Source organism: Oncorhynchus keta, chromosome 20, assembly GCF_023373465.1.
Source record: "Oncorhynchus keta strain PuntledgeMale-10-30-2019 chromosome 20, Oket_V2, whole genome shotgun sequence".
NCBI lineage: Eukaryota > Metazoa > Chordata > Actinopteri > Salmoniformes > Salmonidae > Oncorhynchus > Oncorhynchus keta.
This window is the reverse complement of record NC_068440.1, coordinates 14,173,409-14,196,769: the sequence shown is the minus strand read 5'-3', so window position 1 is coordinate 14,196,769 and position 23,361 is coordinate 14,173,409. Positions and strand designations below refer to the sequence as shown.

At 43.2% G+C, this 23,361-nt stretch overlaps 1 protein-coding gene across 5 annotated transcripts; it reads right to left on the bottom strand.

Annotated features, from left to right (window-relative positions):
* Positions 1-160: 160 nt before the first annotated feature.
* LOC118399448 (dysbindin-like) lies at positions 161-14,832 on the bottom strand. Of its 5 annotated transcripts, XM_052472120.1 has the most exons (6): positions 14,503-14,832; positions 9,518-9,591; positions 6,453-6,584; positions 2,089-2,292; positions 746-889; positions 161-639 (listed from the first exon to the last, which is right to left on the bottom strand). In XM_052472120.1, the coding sequence occupies exons 3-6, from the start codon at positions 6,478-6,480 to the stop codon at positions 386-388; spliced, it is 630 nt and encodes a 209-aa protein (XP_052328080.1). In that variant the 5' UTR covers positions 6,481-6,584; positions 9,518-9,591; positions 14,503-14,832; the 3' UTR covers positions 161-385. The 5 variants fall into 5 exon arrangements, with proteins under 5 accessions (XP_052328080.1, XP_035651437.1, XP_052328079.1 ...); XM_035795544.1 differs by lacking the exon at positions 6,453-6,584; XM_052472119.1 differs by lacking the exons at positions 6,453-6,584; positions 9,518-9,591 and having other exon boundaries at positions 14,503-14,602; positions 14,752-14,825.
* Between the last annotated feature and the right edge of the window lie 8,529 nt (positions 14,833-23,361).

Sequence of the window (23,361 nt, the reverse complement as noted above, 5' to 3'; positions counted from 1 at the left end):
ACGTAGAGCCCGTCTGCGGTGGCGCCGGTCAGCTGTGTTCAAAGGGTTCAGGCTGGGTTATAAATCAACAGACTAGTGGACCGGGACTATGGAACATTGTCGTTCTATTCCAGTTTAATTTCATTCTGAAACCAAGGGATCAGTATGAGAAATGGCAGTACAAGGGGGTGAAATGTTTATTAACAAGTCAAGAGATGTGGGGGGAATAATACTGTAACCACAATGTTCAACATGGAATTAGTTATTTACAAAACGGATGAAAATACAGTGAACATAAATGATGCATCTCTTCTTCCATGCATCGCAACCAGTCCTTGCAGGGTTTTGGGCAGTTCAGTGTCTTCGTTTCTACCCTGGCCCTTACGTGGCCTGTGAGCTGCTGACCTCAGTGTTTAAGTGGCTGGTTACTGGGTGGCTGGAGCAGTGGCCTCCCTGCTAGGCCTGTGTTGGGGGGAACCTCTGTTTCGTATGATTGCACCCCGGCAGTACAGTGGATGTGGTCCTCCCTACCCCCTTCATCCTCGCTAGCCTTGGTGTCCTGCCTGTCAGTGGATGAGAGGGAGGAGAGCGTGTGTCTCAGCTCAGCCTGGGTGGGAACCTGCAGTGTGATCTCTGTGGTTAATGACTCCACGTCTGGACCTGAGAGACAGAGGAGGGATGTTTTGTGCAGTGCCCGAGAACTAGTATGAAGTATGAAGTTGCTGTTTACTGTGCATGTTTGTTTATAAGTGTGTCTGTGTCATACCCAGCATGGGCGAGGCAACGCTGTTGTCCTCTCCCCCAGAGTGGAGGAAGACGTCAAGGCTCTCATGGTCGGACATGTCCGTCAGGTCCATCTGCTCCAGCATGTCTACGTTCACCTCCATGGATGAAAAGCTGCCTATTGGCCCTGAGCAGCAAGACACAGGTGTTAGTCACCAACGCATACAGCAATTCACCAAGAATGCAACGGCAAGGGGCTGAGTCCAGGAAGAGCCTCGAAGCCTTTTTGTTTTAAAACTCTCAAACAAATAAAAAGCCAAAATCATTTACTGCTTTCGGCAAATATTTATATTTGAACCCGCAACAGAATCTTGCACGCTAGCTAACTGCCTATTCTTCAAACCTTCAGATTATTCAAACCCAACCTTCAAGAAATCATGTTCCGTTAAAAGAGCTGATCTTCATCTGAAAAATGGTTTTAATCAATCCTCACTGACTTGCCAGAAACCCTGAAATTGTTCCAGGTTGAAATCTGTAGGGTTCTATCCTGTCTAAATTGATTCCAGCCTGGTGTCTAGGGTTCTATCCTGTCTGAAGTTATTCCAGGCGGTGTCTGTATGGTTCTATCCTGTCTAAATTGATTCCAGCCTGGTGTCTGTATGGTTCTATCCTGTCTGAAGTTATTCCAGGCGGTGTCTGTTTGGTTCTATCCTGTCTAAATTGATTCCAGCCTGGTGTCTGTATGGTTCTATCCTGTCTGAAGTTATTCCAGCCTGGTGTCTGTATGGTTCTATCCTGTCTGAAGTTATTCCAGTTTTGTGTCTGTTCAATCATTGTCCTGGATTCATCACCTTGCAGGAACAGTATCTGTTGTAACACTGGTGTTATCACACGTTACAAACACACAGTACACTGTGAGGGATGACTGACAGCTGAGGCGGCATACCTCAAGGATACGAGGAGAGCAGGGCAGGACAGCAGGGTGGGGCAGAGTAAAGAGAGAGGGAATTGTTACTAGCCAGTCACGCACACACAACCGGTGCTTTTCCAATGAGACTTACCCCCACACCAGTGAGTCGCCAGTGTTTTATCTTAATGTAAGCTGTTTTTTTCCCCATCAACAGTGTGACACTAAAGACTTGTGGTGAGCAAAATCAACAATGTCTTGATAATTCAAATCCGTTTTGAGAAGGTGCAGGTCTGCCGGAGCCATGGCCCAGTGTAAACCAGATTCCGGCCCATGTAGATCGAAACAAAGTGTGAACCTTTTGGGTAAAACACGGGAAAATCCTTATTGGAAATGCACCAGTACACACACACACACCATCTGTCACTGTGACCATACTTTTCCATTGAAGATAAGGCGTTAAGGTGGGACTCTCTCACCTCTCCTCTCACTGATCTGCAGGTAGCCGGTGGACTGGTACTGATCCATGTCTTGCTGGAATGCCTCTTCAAAGAACTTCTGCCTCTCCTTCAGATTCACCAGGGCAGGCTCCACCTCCTGCAGCTTAACCTGGCTAGACTCCACCTCCTTTAACTTAACCTGGGCAGGCTCCGCCTCGTTCACCTGGGGTGGCACCTTATCCGCTACACAGGGCCGAGATATTTTCATTTAAATCTCAGTAGCATTTCTGGGTAAAAATGAAGTACATTTCTGTGATTTTTTTTTTCTTTTTTTTTTTCAATAAAAATTATTAAAAAGAAACAACTTCTTAGCAAAGAACAATTTCTCAAACAAGAATTTTGCTAGGACATTCTGGTCTGAGTGGGGAGGGGAAAACTGAAAACTAGCTGTTATTGGCAGAGAGATTTGGACCTGGTCTGAGTGAGGGGAAAACTGAAAACTAGCTGTTATTGGCAGAGAGATTTGGACCTGGTCTGTATTGGTCTAGTCACTAGGCAGGCCAAAACTCCATCCCATCAAAACAGGCAAACATTTCTGGCGGTCTTTTCAAACAGCTCATACATTGAAAGGTCATTATCATAATTTTCTCAATTTCACAGTGTTATTCCAACCGCATAGTGTGGAAATATATATAAAACACAAAATCACATGTTTACCTGCACTGGGCTTTTAACAGCTAAACTCAAATAACAATTAAATATTACCGGCATTGATTACAGGTGGTTACTAGCATGGATTACAGGTGTGTACAGCATCCCATATACACTATTGTAGCTCTGTTGCAGGAAATAATTGGATACAGAATGCTGTGATATCAGATGCCCTAGAGCTTGGGCCTTTGAAAAGAAACTGACTGTCTGTGTCTGGATGATGACAGAGCCTACTGACCATCTCTGTCGGTCTGGACGATGACAGAGCCTACTGACCATCTCTGTCGGTCTGGACGATGACAGAGCCTACTGACCATCTCTCTCGGTCTGGACAATGACAGAGCCTACTGACCATCTCTCTCGGTCTGGACAATGACAGAGCCTACTGACCATCTCTGTCTGTCTGGACGATGACAGAGCCTACTGACCATCTCTGTCGGTCTGGACGATGACAGAGCCTACTGACCATCTCTGTCGGTCTGGACGATGACAGAGCCTACTGACCATCTCTCTCGGTCTGGACAATGACAGAGCCTACTGACCATCTCTGTCGGTCTGGACGATGACAGAGCCTACTGACCATCTCTGTCGGTCTGGACGATGACAGAGCCTACTGACCATCTCTGTCGGTCTGGACGATGACAGAGCCTACTGACCATCTCTGTCGGTCTGGACGATGACAGAGCCTACTGACCATCTCTGCCGGTCTGGACGATGACAGAGCCTACTGACCATCTCTGTCGGTCTGGACGATGACAGAGCCTACAGACCATCTCTGCCGGTCTGGACGATGACAGAGCCTACTGACCATCTCTGTCGGTCTGGACGATGACAGAGCCTACTGACCATCTCTGTCGGTCTGGACGATGACAGAGCCGACTGAACATCTCTGTCGGTCTGGACGATGACAGAGCCGACTGAACATCTCTGTCGGTCTGGATGACGACAGAGCCTACTGACCATCTCTGTCGGTCTGGATGATGACAGAGCCTACTGACCATCTCTGTCGGTCTGGATGATGACAGAGCCTGGAGATTTCAGACGACACAGTGTCACTTCAGCTAACTGTTTCTCTCAGACGGGGAGAGTCCGTTATATAAGAACGATCTAAGTCACGAAAGGGAGAGAGAGACTGGGACGGCTAGAGTGGGAGAAAGAGAGCGGGTACAGTTGACGTCCCCATTATCAGCAGCTGTCCCCAGTCTCTCTCCCCCTTTTTTTCTTTAGCTTCCCCTCTTTCTCTCCATCACTCACTGTTGCCCTTCCACTCTTTATCTTTGTATGTGTGCTGCTGAGTGTGGTTGGTGTGCCTGTGTGTACAGAGTGTCTGATTTTTTTTGTGTGTGTTTGTGTGCCTGTGTACGTGCATAAGTGTGTTTGTGTTGTGCTTTTTTTTGAAGATGAATTAAAGGTAGGGGACCTTCAATGCAGAAGACATTTTTGAGTACCCTTCCCCAGATCTGTGTCTCAACACAATCCGGTCTCAGAGCTCTGCAGACAATTCCTTCGACCTCATGGCTTGGTTTTTGCTCTGTCAACTGTGGGAAATTATATAAACAGATTTGTGCTTTCCAAATCATGTCCAATCAATTAAATGTACCACCGGTGGACTCCAATCAATTAAATGTACCACCGGTGGACTCCAATCAATTAAATGTACCACCGGTGGACTCCAATCAAGTTGTAGAAACAAGGATGATCAACGGAAACAGGATGCACCTGATCTTAATTTCGAGTCTCACAGCAAACGGTCTGAATACTTACGTAAATATGTTGTTTTTAGTTTTTTTTTAAAACATTTGCAAATATTTCTAAAAACCTGTTTTCGCTTTGTCATGATGGGGTATTGTGTGTAGATTGAGGGAAAACATTAATTTAATCAATTTTAGAATACGGCTGTAATGTAAACAAATATGAAAAAGTCAATGGGTCTGAATACTTTCCGAAGGCACTGTATAAGCAGTAAAATGATATTAGTATTCTGTGAGAGGGTTTTGGCTGGGCCTCTATGAAACTGGACATCATTATCTGATTGCAGGTCTCCATTTAGAGTGTTGCCAGACTACACAATCGAGCTGTCTCGTCCAGCCCAATAGTGGAAAGTAGGCTAACGCAAGCACATCCCACCACAGAGACAACAGATTAGCAATAGACACCATTCACGAGGACACATTACACACAATACAGAACAACGCTGTCAATTTCCCTCCCTTATTCTTCTGAAACGCATCAGCTCAAATTATTGTCTATTATTAGATTTTTAAAAATGCATATAAATAATGCATATCATTTGGTTCTTATAAACTCAAAGGAAGGATTGTCTACTCTGAAATGAATTTGTTATGCATGGTTAAAAAGGAGATGTACCAGTGGCCTGATGAACCTCACATTCTTGACAGTTGTAGCAGTGCCTTTATGCAATGTTACTTTTAGATTGCAGGTATCTTTCTCACAAGTGTTCAGATTTAAAGCAAGGCAGTAGCCAACATGGAATTAACTTGCGCTGTTAATAGTGGCGAGTTAGAAGTAAAGGATCAGTAAGCAGTAGTGGAGAGTTAGAAGTAAAGGATCAGTAAGCAGTAGTGGAGAGTTAGAATTAAAGGATCAGTAAGCAGTAGTGGAGAGTTAGAAGTAAATGATCAGTAAGCAGTAGTGGAGAGTTAGAAGTAAAGGATCAGTAAGCAGTAGTGGAGAGTTAAAGTAAAGGATCAGTAAGCAGTAGTGGAGAGTTAAAAGTAAAGGATCAGTAAGCAGTAGTGGAGAGTTAGAAGTAAAGGATCAGTAAGCAGTAGTGGAGAGTTAGAATTAAAGGATCAGTAAGCAGTAGTGGAGAGTTAGAAGTAAATGATCAGTAAGCAGTAGTGGAGAGTTAGAAGTAAAGGATCAGTAAGCAGTAGTGGAGAGTTAAAGTAAAGGATCAGTAAGCAGTAGTGGAGAGTTAGAAGTAAAGGATCAGTAAGCAGTAGTGGAGAGTTCGTATGGGTTAGGGTTAGTGATTGAGGCTGGAGTTGAACTGGGATGTGGACATAAAGCTTGGGTTAAGGTTAGGGTCATGGTTGAGGCTTGGGTTAAACTGGGATGTGGGCATGAAGCTACTGTAGGGTTAGAGTTGTGGTTGAGACAAGGGTTAGGGTTGAACCAGGATGTGGACATGAAGCTAGGGTTAGGATTAGGCTAAAGGTTAGGGTTAGGATTGAAGCTAGGGTTAAACTGTGATGTGGATATGAAGATAGGGTTAAGATTAGGGGTAGCATCATGCTCATCTGTGCCTTTCTGGCACACATGATTAATTACATTCATGTATCGAGCGCCTCATGACAAAGTGAACTGATGGTGAGCTGCTCATGACAAAGTGAACTGATGGTGAGCTGCTCATGACAAAGTGAACTGATGGTGAGCTGCTCATGACAAAGTGAACTGATGGAGAGCTGCTCATGACAAAGTGAACTGATTAATGAGGGGGGCGCCAGAACGACAAGACCACTCTGTCTTTGTTTGCTTTGTTTAATAGCTTCATTTGCATCCAGCGTACATGTGCTATAATGATTATGGCAAAGCACACACACACACACACACACACACACACACACACACACACACACACACACACACACACACACACACACACACACACACACACACACACACACACACACACACAGAGTGAGAGGAGTTTCCACTACAGTACTCACGGGAACACAGTGCCCAGGCTATCTGCATTCTACTTTGGTTTGTGCAGACAAGAAAAGCGTAGGAGTGGGAACCTGGGGGCAAACTGAGTCACTCTACTGCTGTCAGGCCCACTCAACATCCTAGAGAGAGAGCTGGCAGAGTCAAATTAACAACACTCTATTAGAGCACTAAGCATTATATCTACCAAACACTATATATATATTAGAGCACTAACCGTTATATCTACCAAGAACTATATCTATTAAAGCAACAAGCATTATATCTACCAATAACTATGTCTATTAGAGCAATGAGCATTACAGTATTACAGGGAAAAAAGTATTTGGAATCTGATTGATTGATTGCTTCTGTGGACAGGTGTCTTTTATACAGGTAACAATCTGAGATTAGGAGTAGTCCCTTTAAGAGGGTGCTCCTAGTCTCAGCTCGTTACCTGTATAAAAGACACCTGGGAGCCAGAAATCTTTCTGATTGAGAGGGGGTCAAATACTTATTTCCCTCATTAAAATGCAAATCAATTTTTGACATGTTTTTCTGGATTTTTTAGTTGTTATTCTGTCTCTCACTGTTTAAATAAACCTACCATTAAAATGATAGACTGATCATTTCTTTATCAGTGGGCAAACACACAAAATCAGCAGGGGATCAAATACTTTTTTCCCTCACTGTATATCTACCAAATACTATATATATTAGAGCACTAACCATTATATCTACCAAGAACTATGTATATTAGAGCACTAACCATTATATCTACCAAGAACTATGTATATTAGAGCACTAAGCATTATATCTACCAAGCACTATATCTATTAGAGCACTAAGCATTATATCTACCAAGCACTATATCTATTAGAGCACTAAGCATTATATCTACCAAGCACTATATCTATTAGAGCACTAAGCATTATATCTACCAAGCACTATATCTATTAGAGCAATAAGCATTATATCTACCAAGCACTATATCTATTAGAGCAATAAGCATTATATCTACCAAGCACTATATCTATTAGAACACTAAGCATTATATCTACCAAGCACGATATCTATTAGAGCACTAAGCATTATATCTACCAAGCACTATATCTATTAGAGCACTAAGTATTATATCTACCAAGCACTATATCTATTAGGGCACTAAGCATTATATCTACCAAGCACTATATCTATTAGAGCACTAAGCATTATATCTACCAAGCACTATATCTATTAGAACACTAAGCATTATATCTACCAAGCACTATATCTATTAGAGCACGAAGCATTATATCTACCAAGCACTATATCTATTAGAGCACTAAGCATTATATCTACCAAGCACTATATCCATTAGAACACTAAGCATTATATCTACCAAGCACTATATCTATTAGAGCACTAAGCATTATATCTACCAAGCACTATATCTATTAGAGCACTAGGCATTATATCTACCAAGCACTATATCTATTAGAGCACTAAGCATTATATCTACCAAGCACTATATCTATTAGAGCAATAAGCATTATATCTACCAAGCACTATATCTATTAGAGCAATAAGCATTATATCTACCAAGCACTATATCTATTAGAACACTAAGCATTATATCTACCAAGCACTATATCTATTAGAGCACTAAGCATTATATCTACCAAGCACTATATCTATTAGAGCACTAAGTATTATATCTACCAAGCACTATATCTATTAGGGCACTAAGCATTATATCTACCAAGCACTATATCTATTAGAGCACTAAGCATTATATCTACCAAGCACTATATCTATTAGAACACTAAGCATTATATCTACCAAGCACTATATCTATTAGAGCACTAAGCATTATATCTACCAAGCACTATATCTATTAGAGCACTAAGCATTATATCTACCAAGCACTATATCCATTAGAACACTAAGCATTATATCTACCAAGCACTATATCTATTAGAGCACTAAGCATTATATCTACCAAGCACTATATCTATTAGAGCACTAAGCATTATATCTACCAAGCACTATATCTATTAGAGCACTAAGCATTATATCTACCAAGCACTATATCTATTAGAACACTAAGCATTATATCTACCAAGCACTATATCTATTAGAGCACTAAGCATTATATCTACCAAGCACTATATCTATTAGAGCACTAAGCATTATATCTACCAAGCACTATATCTATTAGAGCACTAAGCATTATATCTACCAAGCACTATATCTATTAGAGCACTAAGCATTATATCTACCAAGCACTCTATCTATTAGAGCACTAAGCATTATATCTACCAAGCACTATATCTATTAGAACACTAAGCATTATATCTACCAAGCACTATATCTATTAGAGCACTAAGCATTATATCTACCAAGCACTATATCTATTAGAGCACTAAGCATTATATCTACCAAGCACTATATCTATTAGAGCACTAAGCATTATATCTACCAAGCACTATATCTATTAGAGCACTAAGCATTATATCTACCAAGCACTATATCTATTAGAGCACTAAGCATTATATCTACCAAGCACTATATCTATTAGAGCACTAAGCATTATATCTACCAAGCACTATATCTATTAGAGCACTAAGCATTATATCTACCAAGCACTATATCTATTAGAGCACTAAGCATTATATCTACCAAGCACTATATCTATTAGAACACTAAGCATTATATCTACCAAGCACTATATCTATTAGAGCACTAAGCATTATATCTACCAAGCACTATATCTATTAGAGCACTAAGCATTATATCTACCAAGCACTATATTTATTAGAGCACTAAGCATTATATCTACCAAGCACTATATATATTAGAGCACTAAGCATTCACTGCCATTAAACTATCTAATGTTCATTTTCAACCGCTTACTCACTTCATTGCTGGACCTGTCAGTGTTCTATGTCAGCAAACTAATTTAAACCAATGAGGCAACTGTAAACTAATGGTGGCTTATTTCTGTGACCAACACATATATTGCCATAGACTCCAGTGATGGTTTATCTCATAGTATCTCCTATTTTAAACACATTTATGGACAATGAATAGATTGTGCAAGATGGACCTCTTCCTCCTCCTCCTTCTTCTCCTCCTCCTTCTTGCAGCATTCTCAAGCCCGATGGACAATCAGCACTAACCCTGAGTGGGAGAGAGAACCATGAGTAGGGAACATCACTGCCAAATCAGCAAGTAACCAAGCAACCAGTACAAAGTAGTACCACACAGTATATCACTGGTAATATTCCACTGTTTCCAACTTCTTAGTCTGTTAAAACTCCTTGCACTGCAACACATTCCAATGTGTCACCTTCTCCTAAGTAAGCATTTCACTGTTAGTTTATACCTGTTGTTTATAAAGCATGTGACAAATTTGATTTGGTTTGATCCTTCCTTACTGACCCAATACCTATCTGGCTGCGTTTACACAGGCAGCCCAATTCTGATATTTTTGTCCACTAAGAACATTTTCAATCAGATCTTTTCCAAAGCTAAACTGATTGGTCAAAATATTAATTAATGAAAAAGATCAGAATTAGGCTGCTTGGAAGGGCCTCCCTAGTGGTGCAGCGGCCTAATGCACTGCATCACAGTTCTTGAGGTGTCACTACAGACCCGGGTTCGATCCTGGGCTGTGTCACTGCCGGCTGTGACCGGGAGACCCATGTGGCAGTGCACAATTGTCTAGGTTAGGGGAGGGTTTGGCCGGCTGTGATGTCCTTACACAAACGACTCCTGTGGCAGGGTGGGTGCATGCATGCTGATACGGTTGCCAGTTTTCATTGGCATGGCTGGTTAAGAGAGCAGTGTGTCAAGCCTCAGCCTCTGTGTGAGTCTCCTCCCTAACCAAGCAGACAGTAGATTAGAGCCTCTCTGTATATGAATATTCCATTACCTTGCAGTATCACCATTTCAGATGATACTTAGTTTTACTGGAAAACAAACTCACACACAAGTTATGCTAAATCATCTCTGGAGAGCCCTGTCGAAGCAAGAGGCAATATGGTTCTACAACAGTCTTTTAGAAGAGTATCAATGATAGATAATCTCATCCCAGTGTTCATCTCTCGTGTACAGATATACAGTTGAAGTCTACAAACACCTGAGCCGAATACATTTAAACTCAGTTTTTCACAATTCCTGACATTTAATCAGAGTAAAAATTCCCTGTCTTCGGTCAGTGAGGATCACCACTTTATTTAAAAAATGTGGAATAATAGTAGAGGGAATGATTTATTTCAGCTTTTATTTCTTTCATCACATTCCCAGTGGGACAGAAGTTTACATACACTCAATTAGTATTTGGTAGCATTGCCTTTAAATTTTTTAACTTGGGTCAAATGTTTCGGGTAGCCTTCCACAAGCTTCCCACGATAAGTTGCGTGAATTTTGGCCGATTCCGTCTAACAGAGATGGTGTAACTGAATCAGGTGTGTAGGCCTCCTTGCTCACACACGCCTTTTTAGTTAGATTTAGATTTTCTATGGGATTGAGGTCATGGCTTTGTGATGGCCACTCCAATACCTTGACATTGTTGTTCTTAAGCATTTTGCCAGAACTTTGGGAGAATGCTTGGGGTCATTGTTCATTTGGAAGACCCATTTGCGACCAAGCTTTAACTTCCTGACTGATGTCTTGAGATGTTCCTTCAATATATCCACATAATTGTCCTTCCTCGTGATGCCATCTATTTTGTGAAGTGCATCAGTACCTCCTGCAGCAAAGCACCCGCATTCCAACCGTGCTTCACGGTTCGGATGGTGTTCTTTAGCTTGCAAGCCTCCACCTTGTTCCTCCAAACTTAACTATGGTCATTATGGTCAAACAGTTCTATTTGTTTTTCATCAGACCAGAGGACATTTCTCCAAAAAGTACAATCTTTGTCCCCATGTGCAGTTGCAAACCGTATTCTGTCTTTTTTATGTCGGTTTTGGAGCAGTGGCTTCTTCCTTGCTGAGCGGCCTTTCAGGTTAAGTCGATATAGGACTTGTTTTACTGTGGATATAGATAGTTTTGCACCTGTTTCCTCCAGCATCTTCACACGGGCCTTTGCTGTTGTTCTGGGATTGATTTTCACTTTTCGCACCAAAGTACGTTCATCTCTAGGAGACAGAATGAGTCTCCTTCCTGAACGGTATGACGGCTGCGTGGTCCCATGGTGTTTATACTTGCGTACAGATGAACGTGGTACCTTCAGGCATTTGGAAATTGCTCCCAAGGATGAACCAGACCTGTGGAGGTCTACAATTATTTTTTCGAGGTCTTGGCTGATTTCTTTTGATTTTCGAATGATGTCAAGCAAAGAGGCACTGAGTTTGAAGGTAGGCCTTGAAATACATCCACAGGTACACTTCCAGTTGACTCAAATTATATCAATTAACCTATCAGAAGCTTCTAAAGCCATGACATCATTTTCTGGAATTTTCCAAGCTGTTTAAAGGCACAGTCAACTTAGTTTATGTAAACTTCTGACCCACTGGAATTGTGATACAGTGAATGATAAGTGAAATAATCTGTCCAGAAACAATTGTTGTAAAGATTACTCGTGTCATGCACAACGTAGATGTCCGAACCAACTTGCCAATACTATAGTTTGTTAACAAGAAATTTGTGGAGTGGTTGAAAAATTAGTTTTAATGACTCCATCCTAAGTGTATGTAAACTTCCGACTTCAACTGTATGTATGCATAACTGGTACCATAGAATCTATCGGGAAGGAATGGGATGCGCGGGATAACGAGAAGCAATAGTTTTTTTTTCTTCTTTTTGGTTGTCACTGGTTATTTGGCAAAATCACGATTTTACAGGTGTCGGTATCTTTCGAATTTCTTAAGGGGAGGGGACATTAACTTGCAAAGAGAGAGGATGGAGCGACAGTTCTGCTCCTCGTTCTAGCATCTTTTCATCTCTTCTCTTCACACGTATGGACCCAGAACTTAATCAAGCAGCTGGCCAATTATGTGGGACTTTATTTCTGGGTTAACCAAGACTAACCCAGAATACAGTATACATCTCTAACCCTAACCCAGTGTAGACATCGTGCCAACCCAGTATAGGCATCATGCCATTCGTCAGGTGTGCCAACATCTGTCAAATATACTAAAATACTCCAGACTGCAGTAACTCATTTCATAACATTTCCTCGTTTTACTAGCCTGGTGAGGACTTCTGATACCAACGAGGATAGTAAAAACCAAACCACACACAAGCGCACATACCACATGCACACACAACCACACCGCAAACAATGCTTTGGGGGCAACCTTTAATTCCTTCAATATACAGTTGCTTCTTCTTTCATTTTCTCTCTTTGGCTTTGCTAATGTTGTTGGTTCCCTCTGGCTTTCATCATAGAGGGCTAATCAGAGCCACCAGCTAATGCTCCCTCTCCTCTACAGCACTGTTATTGTGAAGCTTTTCAATAGATTACAGAGCCCAATGTTCAATGTCCTGTCATTTCTTCCTGTCCTGTTCTATACTGCCCTGTCCTATCTCTGTCCTGTCCCATCTTTTTCCTGTCCTCTCCTACCTCCGTCCTGTCCCATCTTTTTCCTGTCCTGTCCTTTCTTAGCTCTGTCCTGTCCCATCTCTTTCTTAAACACTGTCAAACCATTCCATCGAAACCATCCAATATTCTGCTTTCAAAATGTGTGGCTGTGTTAACAGACCATGGAACATGAATGTTCTGAGACATAGAAAAGGGAATGGATGGATGGATGGGTGGGTGGATGGAGCGGTGGAGGAGGGGGATGGATGGATGGATAGATGGAAGGAGATAGGGAGCGGTGGAGGAGGGGGATGGATGGATGGATAGATAGATGGAAGGAGATAGGGAGCGGTGGAGGAGGGGGATGGATGGATGGATAGATAGATGGAAGGAGATAGGGAGCGGTGGAGGAGGGGGATGGATGGATGGATAGATGGAAGGAGATAGGGAGCGGTGGAGGAGGGGGATGGATGGATGGATAGATGGAAGGAGATAGGGAGCGGTGGAGGAGGGGGATGGATGGATGGATAGATGGAAGGAGATAGGGAGCGGTGGAGGAGGGGGATGGATGGATGGATAGATGGAAGGAGATAGGGAGCGGTGGAGGGGGGGTGGATAGATGGATAGATGGAAGGAGATAGGGAGCGGTGGAGGGGGGGTGGATAGATGGATAGATGGAAGGAGATAGGGAGCGGTGGAGGGGGTGGATAGATGGATAGATGGAAGGAGATAGGGAGCGGTGGAGGGGGGGTGGATAGATGGAAGGGCAGAAGGACAAGGGATGTGGGGGGTTCAATAATAATGAAAGCAATAAAAAGCTTTCATTCTCTCTGTGTGTGTGTGTGTGTGTGTGTGTGTGTGTGTGTGTGTGTGTGTGTGTGTGTGTGTGTGTGTGTGTGTGTGTGTGTGTGTGTGTGTGTGTGTGTGTGTGTGTGTGTGTGTGTGTGTGTGTGTGTGCGCGCGCGCGCGCGCACGCCCACACTGAGCTGTCACAATAAGTCACATCACCAATCAATCACTGGTAGTTACAGCACCAATAATTTCCATCCCAGACATTTTGTTATTCATTAATAACATACGTATCTTAGTATTACTGTGTGTTCAGTTGTGGTTGAAGGCTTGCATCTTATCCTCTTCACTCCAAATGTTTGACATCAAATAATGTTGATATGAATTCCGTGCGCGCTTGAAACTAAATCCATACGTTTGAATCTAAATCCAACCCATTTAAAGATTCATCTACTGCCACCAAAAAAATGATTACATTTTTGTGACAACTGTGACCATTATCAAAGTTCAGATAAAAAAATTGAAAAGAAAACCAGAGTAAAAAAAGGCTACCAGGAAAAAGAAGAAGCATATCTACAAATATTACAACTCTCTAATAATCATGCATGGATCAACATCTGCGATTCCACCATACATTAGCATGTAGACATTATGACACAAACAGAAAACAATAAAGAAATAAACCAATACAAGCCGGTGTCAGTACCATAGAAATATAATTCTAGCGCTGTATTATATGCATATATACTGTACGTATATCTATGGTGGGTACCTACAGCAATTCCTCTGGCTGCCGTCCATGGATCCTGGAGAAGAAGACATCTCAGCGGTGTTGTAGATCAGAGCCAGAGGAAAGGGAGAGGAGGGCAGGATGGGCTGTGGACAGGGTGAGGCGGCAAAGAGAGGCGATGTTACCAACTCTCAATCACAGCACCGTCTGTCTCCCTCTGCGCTCATCCTAAGAGGCTGCTTAAACCACTATCTCACACACACAGTCATGCACATATACAGTATTATACACACACACTCTCACACACAGGAGTACGGCAGCAACGTTCTCCCCCACACTGGCTGTCTGAAAGGGTCGAGCTGCTGCCTGCAGGCTGAATGGTCTGGCTGTGGAGACAGAGAGGCTTCAGCACGGCTAGGAGCTGGGGATGGACCAATCTCATGGCTAGGAGTTGGGAATGGACCAATCACAAGGCTAGGAGCTGGGACTGTATCAATCACATGGCTGGGAGCTGGGGATTGACCAATCACATGATTAGGAGCTGGGAATGTACCAGTCACTCAGCTAAGAGCTGTGCATGTACCAATCACACAGCTAAGAGCTGGGAATGTACCAATCACATGGCTAAGAGCTGGGAATGTACCAATCACATGGCTAAGAGCCACAGTCATAGAGCTCCGATAAGAGCCGGGAGAAGCAAAGAGAGGCAAAAAGTGTGAGTGTGTGCATTTGTGCACATGTAAGACAGAGAGAGGAGGAGTAAGATAACCTCTGATATGATGTGTTGTTATCATTTACATCTGTCTGGACAATAATCCAAATCCAATAAGGCTGAACATCATAACAAAAATCAGCCCCTCTTCTTCTCTCTTCTTCTCTCCTCCCTCTTCTCTTAGGGCCCAATTCAGATTTAGAAAATGTACGCCTTTTATTTCCTACGCACTTCTCAGTAGTTGGTATTCAGACTTACAGAACCAGTCAAACATTTGGACACACCTACTCATTCAAGGGTTTTCCTTTATTGTTATTATATATACTATATATTGTTACTATAATAGTGAAGATATCAAAAAAATGAAATAACTCATATGGAATCATGTAGTAACCCAAAAAATATATTTTAGATTTTCGATTCTTCAAAGTTGACACCCTTTTCCTTGATGACAGATTTGCACAATCTTGGCATGCTCTCAACCAGCTTCACCTGGAATGCTTTTCCAACAGTCTTGAAGGAGTTCCCACATATGCGGAGCACTTGTTGGCTGCTTTTCCTTCACTCTGTGGTCCAGCGCATCTGAAACCATCTCAATTGGGTTGAGATCGGGTGATTGTGGAGGCCAGGTCATTTGATGCAGCACTCCATCACTCCCCTTCTTGGTCAAATAGCTCTTACACAGCCTGGAGATGTGTTGGGTCATTGTCCTGTTGAAAAACAAATGATAGTCCCACTAAGTGCAAACCAGAAGGGATGGGGTATTGCTGCAGAATGCTGTGGTAGTCATGCTGGTTAAAAGTGTCTTGAATTCTAAATAAATCACTGACAGTGTCACCAGCAAAGCACACACACACCATCACACCTCCTCCTCCATGCTTCATGGTGTGAACTACACATGCGGAGATCATCCGTTCACCTACTCTGCGTCTCACAAAGACATATCGGTTGGAACAAAAGATCTCAAATTTGGACTCATCAGACAGATTTCCACCGCTCTAATGTCCATTGCTTCTGTTTCTTGGCACAAGCAAGTCTCTTCTTCTTATTGGTGTCCTTTAGTAGTGGTTTCTTTGCTACAATTCGACCATGAAGACCTAATTCATGCAGACTCCTCTGAACAGTTGATGTTGAGATGTGTCTGTTTCTTGAACTCTGTGAAGCATTTATTTGGGCTGCAATTTCTGAGGCTGGTAACTCTAATGAACATACCCTCTGCAGCAGAGGTAACTCTGGGTCTTCCTTTCCTGTGGTGAGCCTCATGAGAGCCAGTTTCATCATAGAGCTTGATGGTTTTTGACAAATTTTCCGAATTGACTGACATTCATGTCTTAAAGTAATGATGGACTGTCATTTCTCTTTGCTTATTTGAGCTGTTCTTGCAATAATATGGACTTTGTCTTTCACCAAGTAGGGCTATCTTCTGAATACCACCCATATCTTGTCACAAATCAACTGATTGGCTCAAACACATTGAGAAGGAAAGAAATTCCACAAGGCGCACCTGTTAATTGAAATGCATTCCAGGTGACTACCTCATGAAGCTGGTTGAGAGAATGCTAAGAGTGTGCAAAGCTGTCATCGGGGCAAAGGGTGGCTACTTTGAAAAATATCAAATATATTTTGATTTGATTAACTCTTTTTTGGTTTCTACATGATTCCATGTGTATTATTTCATAGTTTGATGTATTCGCTATTATTCTACAATATAGAAAATAGTTTAAATTAAAAATGAAAAAACATGGAATGTAGGTGAAGGTGTGTCCAAACTTTTGATTGGTACTGTACCTTATGCAGGTGCATAACGGGCTCTGCAGGCGTGATCAGCCAACTTCCTGCATTTCAACACATTGTGCCGAGATGTTTGGTTGTTGTTGCTGTTTTATTTATTACATTTTTTAAATGTTTTATTTAACCTTTATTTAACTAGGCAAGTCAGTTAAGAACAAATTCTTATTTACAATGACGGCCTACCAAAAGGGATTACAAATTAGAATTAAAAAATATATATATAACATAGAAATATAAGACAAAACACACATCACTACATAAAGAGAGACCTAAGACAACACCATAGCAAGGCAGCAACACATGACAACCCAGCATGGTAGCAACACAACATGACAACAACATGGTAGCAGCACAAAACATGGTACAAACATGATTGGGCACAGACAACAGCACAAAGGGCAAGAAGGTAGAGATAACAATAGATCACGCAAAGCAGCCACAACTGTCAGTAAGTGTGTCCATGATTGAGTCTTTGAATGAAGAGATTGAGATAAAGCTGTCCAGTTCGAGTGTTTGTTGCAGCTCATTCCAGTTGCAACCTGCAGCGAACTGAAAAGATAAGCGACCCAAGGATATGTGTGCTTTGGGGACTTTTAACAGAATGTGACTGGTAGAACGGGTGTTGTATGTGGAGGATGAGGGCTGAAGTAGATATCTCAGATGGGGGGAGTGAGGCCTAAGAAGGTTTTATAAATAAGCATCAACCAGTGGGTCTTGCGACGGGTATACAGAGATGATCAGTTTACAGAGGAGTATAGAGCGCAATGATGTGTCCTATAAGGAGCATTGGTGGCAAATCTGATGGCCGAATGGTAAAGAACATCGAGCCGCTCAAGAGCACCCTTACCTATCGATCTATAAATGATGTCTCCGTAATCTAACATGGGTAGGATGGTCATCTGAATCAGGGTTAGTTTGGCAGCTGGGGTGAAAGAGGAGCGATTACGATAGAGGAAAGCAAGTCTAGATTTAACTTTAGCCTGCAGCTTTGATATGTGCTGAGAGAAGGACAGTGCACTGTCTAGCTATACTCCTAAGTACTTGTATGAGGTGACTACCTCAAGCTGTAAACCGTCAGAGGCAGTAATCACACCTGTGGGGAGAGGGGCATTCTTCTTACCAAACTACATTACCTTTGTTTTGGAGGGGTTCAGAACAAGGTTAAGGGTAGAGAAAGCTTGTTTGACACAAAGAAAGCTTTGTTGTAGAGCATTTAACACAACATCCGGGGAGTGGCCTTCTACTCCTCCTATGAGAGAGCTTCCTACTGCCTGAGCTATGTTGTTGATGTAAATAGAGAAGAGTGTGGGGCGTAGGGTTGAGCCTTGGGGATACAGGCAATAGCTGAGACAGCAGATTCTCTGACTTTATACTCTGCACTCTTTGAGAGAGGTAGTTAGCAAACTAGGCCAAAGACCCCTCAGAGACACCAATACTCCTTAACCGGCCCACAAGAATGGAACGGTCTACCGTATCAAAAGCTTTGGCCAATAGCAACACAACATTGCTTAGAATCAAGGTCAATGGTGAGGGCAATGGGGACATTGAGGGCCTTTAAGGTTGCAGTGACACATCCATAACCTGGGTGGAAACCAGATTGCATACCAGAGAGAATACTATCGACATCAAGAAAGCCAGTCAGTTGATTATTGACAAGTTTTTCCGACACTTTTGATAAACAGGGCAAAAATAGAATATTACATTTAGAATAGAATAGAACATTTAGGATCAGCTTGATCTCCCCTTTAAATAAAGGACGAACCGTGGCTACCTTTCAAGCAATGGGAACCTCCCCAGAAAGGAGAGACATGTTAAAAAGGTTGGAGATAGGCTTGGTGACGATAGGGGCAGCAACTTTAAAGAAGAAAGGGTCTAAACCATCTGTCACATCTGCTCCCGCTCTTCCCTCCCCCTGGCGCTTGAGGGTGCCAGGTTGCCCTGCATCACGCACTCCTGGCATCCATCATGCACACTTGCCTTCCCTTGTCACGTGCATCAGCGTTATTGGACTCTGAACTCATGTATCACCTGTTCATTTCCTCCCCTGTATTTGTCAGTTCACTGCTCTGTTCCCCACTGCTGCATTGTATTATTTTAGTCTTTAGTATTAGATTGCTGATGCTGTTCCTGTCTCGTTCTATGTCCGTCTTTATTAAATGTTTTTACTCCCCGTACCTGCTTCGTCTCTCCAGCGTCATTGACAGAATGCAACAGCCAACATACGAAGCATCGGGGAGTACTGGCGTTCCGGTTGGTATGGTGGCATCGGCTCCTGGTTGCCACCGATGCCACCGAGAGGGTGCCTAGCCAGCTGCCTGCAGGGAGAAACTTTGTAGCGGGGCAGGGGAAAAAGAGGGAGAAGCATCGGGGACAGTCACATTAGAAGGGGTGGGAGATGAGGAAATGTCGGATGGGCAAGGAGGCATGGCTGAGTCAAATAGGAATCCTGACTTAATGAAGTGTGGTGATTAAAGAGCTCAGCCATGTGCTTCTTGTCAGTAACAACCATATCATCAACTTGAAGGGACATGGGCAGCTGTGAGGACAAGGGTTTATTTAACCGTTTTCCAGAACTTCTTGGCGTTAGACCCACAGAGAGAGAGAACTGCTTCTTAAAGTAACTAACTTTGGCCTTCCAGATAGCCTGAGTGAACTTGTTTCTTACTTGCCTGAACGAGAGCCAGCCAGCCAGCATCGGTATGCGTATACCGAGCCTTTAGCCAAATGCAATTCTTGAGGTGGAGTAACTCTGCAAGATCATGGTTGAACCAAGGGCTGAACCTGTTTTTAATTCTCATTTTCTTAGTGGGGGAGTGTTTATTAACAATACCACTGAAAACATCAAAAAAGAAGGTCCAAGTGTCTTCGACAGAGGGGATCAAGTTGATTCTGTACCATTTTAAAGAGGACAGTTCATGAAGGAAGGCTTGCTAATTAAAGTTTTTTAGCAAGTGTCTATGACAAATCAGGACAGGTCGTTTCACTGAGCAGACATTACGAACACAGGCTGTAAAACAGTGATCACTAAGGTCATTACAGAAAACACCAGACTGATACCTATCAGGATTATATGTGAGGATAACATCAAGGAAAGTAGCCTTTTCTGGGTGTTTGGAGTCATACCTTGTGGGATTGGTAATACTCTGAGAAAGATCAAGGGAGGCCTATTGCTTTAGGATTTAGTCAAATCAAATCAAATTGTATTTGTCACTTACACATGGTTAGCAGATGTTAATGCGAGTGTAGCGAAATGCTTGTGCTTCTAGTACCAACAATGCAGTAATAACCAACAAGTAATCTAACTAACAATTCCAAAACTACTGTCTTATACACAGTGTAAGGGGATAAAGAATATGTACATAAAGATATAATGAAGGTACAGAGCAGTATAGGCTCTACAGTAGATGGTATGATATAGAGTACAGTATATACATATGAGATGAGTATGTAAACAAAGTGGCATAGTTAAAGTATGATACATATGAGATGCAGTATGTAAACAAATACATGGCATAGTTAAACAAAGTGGCTAGTTAAAGATGATACATGTATTACATAAGGATGCAGTAGATGATATAGAGTACAGTATATACGTATGCATATGAGATGAATAATGTAGGGTATGTAAATATTATATTAGGTAGCATTGTTTAAAGTGGCTAGTGATATATTTTACATCATTTCCCATCAATTCCCATTATTAAAGTGGCTGGAGTTGAGTCAGTGTCAGTGTGTTGGCAGCAGCCACTCAATGTTAGTGGTGGCTGTTTAACAGTCTGATGGCCTTGAGATGGAAGCTGTTTTTCAGTCTCTCGGTCCCAGCTTTGATGCACCTGTACTGACCTCGCCTTCTGGATGATAGCAGGGTGAACAGGCAGTGGCTCGGGTGGTTGTTGTCCTTGATGATCTTTATGGCCTTCCTGTAACATCGGGTGGTGTAGGTGTCCTGGAGGGCAGGTAGTTTGCCCCGGTGATGCGTTGTGCAGACCTCACTACCCTCTGGAGAGCCTTACGGTTGTGGGCGGAGCAGTTGCTCTGTATCACCAGGCGGTGATACAGCCAGCCAGGATGCTCTCGATTGTGCATCTGTAGAAGTTTGTGAGTGCTTTTGGTGACAAGCCGAATTTCTTCAGCCTCCTGAGGTTGAAGAGGCGCTGCTGCGCCTTCTTCACGATGCTGTCTGTGTGAGTGGACCAATTCAGTTTGTATGTGATGTGTATGCCGAGGAACTTAAAACTTACTACCCTCTCCACTACTGTTCCATCGATGTGGATAGGGGGGTGTTCCCTCTGCTGTTTCCTGAAGTCCACAATCATCTCCTTAGTTTTGTTGACGTTGAGTGTGAGGTTATTTTCCTGACACCACACTCCGAGGGCCCTCACCTCCTCCCTGTAGGCCGTCTCGTTGGTAATCAAGCCTACCACTGTTGTGTCGTCCGCAAACTTGATGATTGAGTTGGAGGCGTGCGTGGCCACGCAGTCGTGGGTGAACAGGGAGTACAGGAGAGGGCTCAGAACGCACCCTTGTGGGGCCCCAGTGTTGAGGATCAGCGGGGTGGAGATGTTGTTGCCTACCCTCACCACCTGGGGGCGGCCCGTCAGGAAGTCCAGTACCCAGTTGCACAGGGCGGGGTCGAGACCCAAGGTCTCGAGCTTGATGACGAGCTTGGAGGGTACTATGGTGATAAATGCCGAGCTGTAGTCGATGAACAGAATTCTCACATAGGTATTCCTCTTGTCCAGATGGGTTAGGGCAGTGTGCAGTGTCGTTGAGATTGCATCATCTGTGGACCTATTTGGGCGGTAAGCAAATTGGAGTGGGTCTAGGGTGTCAGGTAGGGTGGAGGTGATATGGTCCTTGACTAGTCTCTCAAAGCACTTCATGATGACGGAAGTGAGTGCTACGGGCGGTAGTCGTTAAGCTCAGTTACCTTAGCTTTCTTGGGAACAGGAACAATGGTGGCCCTCTTGAAGCATGTGGGAACAGCAGACTGGTATAGGGATTGATTGAATATGTCCATAAACACACCGGCCAGCTGGTCTGCGCATGCTCTGAGGGCGCGGCTGGGGATGCCGTCTGGGCCTGCAGCCTTGCGAGGGTTAACACGTTTAAATGTTTTACTCACCTCGGCTGCAGTGAAGGAGAGTCCGCATGTTTTCGTTGCAGGCCTTGTCAGTGGCACTGTATTGTCCTCAAAGCGGGCAAAAAAGTTATTTAGTCTGCCTGGGAGCAAGACATCCTGGTCCGTGACTGGGCTGGTTTTCTTCTTGTAGTCCGTGATTGACTGTAGACCCTGCCACATACCTCTTGTGTCTGAGCCGTTGAATTGAGATTCTACTTTGTCTCTATACTGACGCTTAGCTTGTTTGATAGCCTTGCGGAGGGAATAGCTGCACTGTTTGTATTCGGTCATGTTACCAGTCACCTTGCCCTGATTAAAAGCAGTGGTTCGCGCTTTCAGTTTCACGCGGATGCTGCCATCAATCCACGGTTTCTGGTTAGGGAATGTTTTAATCGTTGCTATGGGAACGACATCTTCAACGCACGTTCTAATGAACTCGCATACCGAATCAGCGTATTCGTCAATGTTGTTATCTGATGCAATACGAAACATATCCCAGTCCACGTGATGGAAGCAGTCTTGGAGTGTGGAATCAGCTTGGTCGGACCAGCATTGGACAGACCTCAGCGTGTGAGTCTCCAGTTTTAGTTTTTGTCTGTAGGCAGGGATCAACAAAATGGAGTCGTGGTCAGCTTTTCCGAAAGGAGGGCGGGGCCCTTATATGCGTCGCGGAAGTTAGGTAACAATGATCCAAGGTTTTTCCGGCCCTGGTTGCGCAATCAATATGCTGATACAATTTAGGGAGTCTTGTTTTCAGATTAGCCTTGTTAAAATCCCCAGCTACAATGAATGCAGCCTCAGGATGTATGGATTCCAGTTTGCAAAGAGTCAAATAAAGTTTGTTCAGAGAACATCGATGTGTCTGCTTGGGGGAATATATACGGCTGTGATTATAATCGAAGAGAATTCTCTTGGTAGATAATGCGGTCGACATTTGATTGTGAGGAATTCTAAATCAGGTGAACAGAAGGATTTGAGTTTCTGTATGTTTCTTTGATCACACCACGTCTTGTTAGCCATAAGGCATACGCCCCCGCCCCTCTTCTTACCAGAAAGATGTTTGTTTCTGTCGGCGCGATGCGTGGAGAAACCCGCTGGCTGCACCGCCTCCGATAGCGTCTCTCCAGTGAGCCATGTTTCCGTGATGCAAAGAACATTACAGTCTCTGATGTCCCTCTGGAATGCTACCCTTGCTCGGATTTCATCAACCTTGTTGTCAAGAGACTTGACATTGGCGTGAAGAATGCTAGGGAGTGGTGCATGATGTGCCCGTCTCCGGA

Coding starts and splice junctions, on each gene's coding strand:
- LOC118399448 (XM_052472119.1), bottom strand. CDS start 14,548: ATGTCTTCTTCTCCAGGATCCATGGACGGCAGCCAGAGGAATTGCT. Junction 2,293..14,502: donor CGGCAGCCAGAGGAATTGCT/GTAGGTACCCAC, acceptor GGCCCTGTGTAG/CGGATAAGGTGCCACCCCAG. Junction 640..745: donor CGTTGCCTCGCCCATGCTGG/GTATGACACAGA, acceptor TCTGTCTCTCAG/GTCCAGACGTGGAGTCATTA.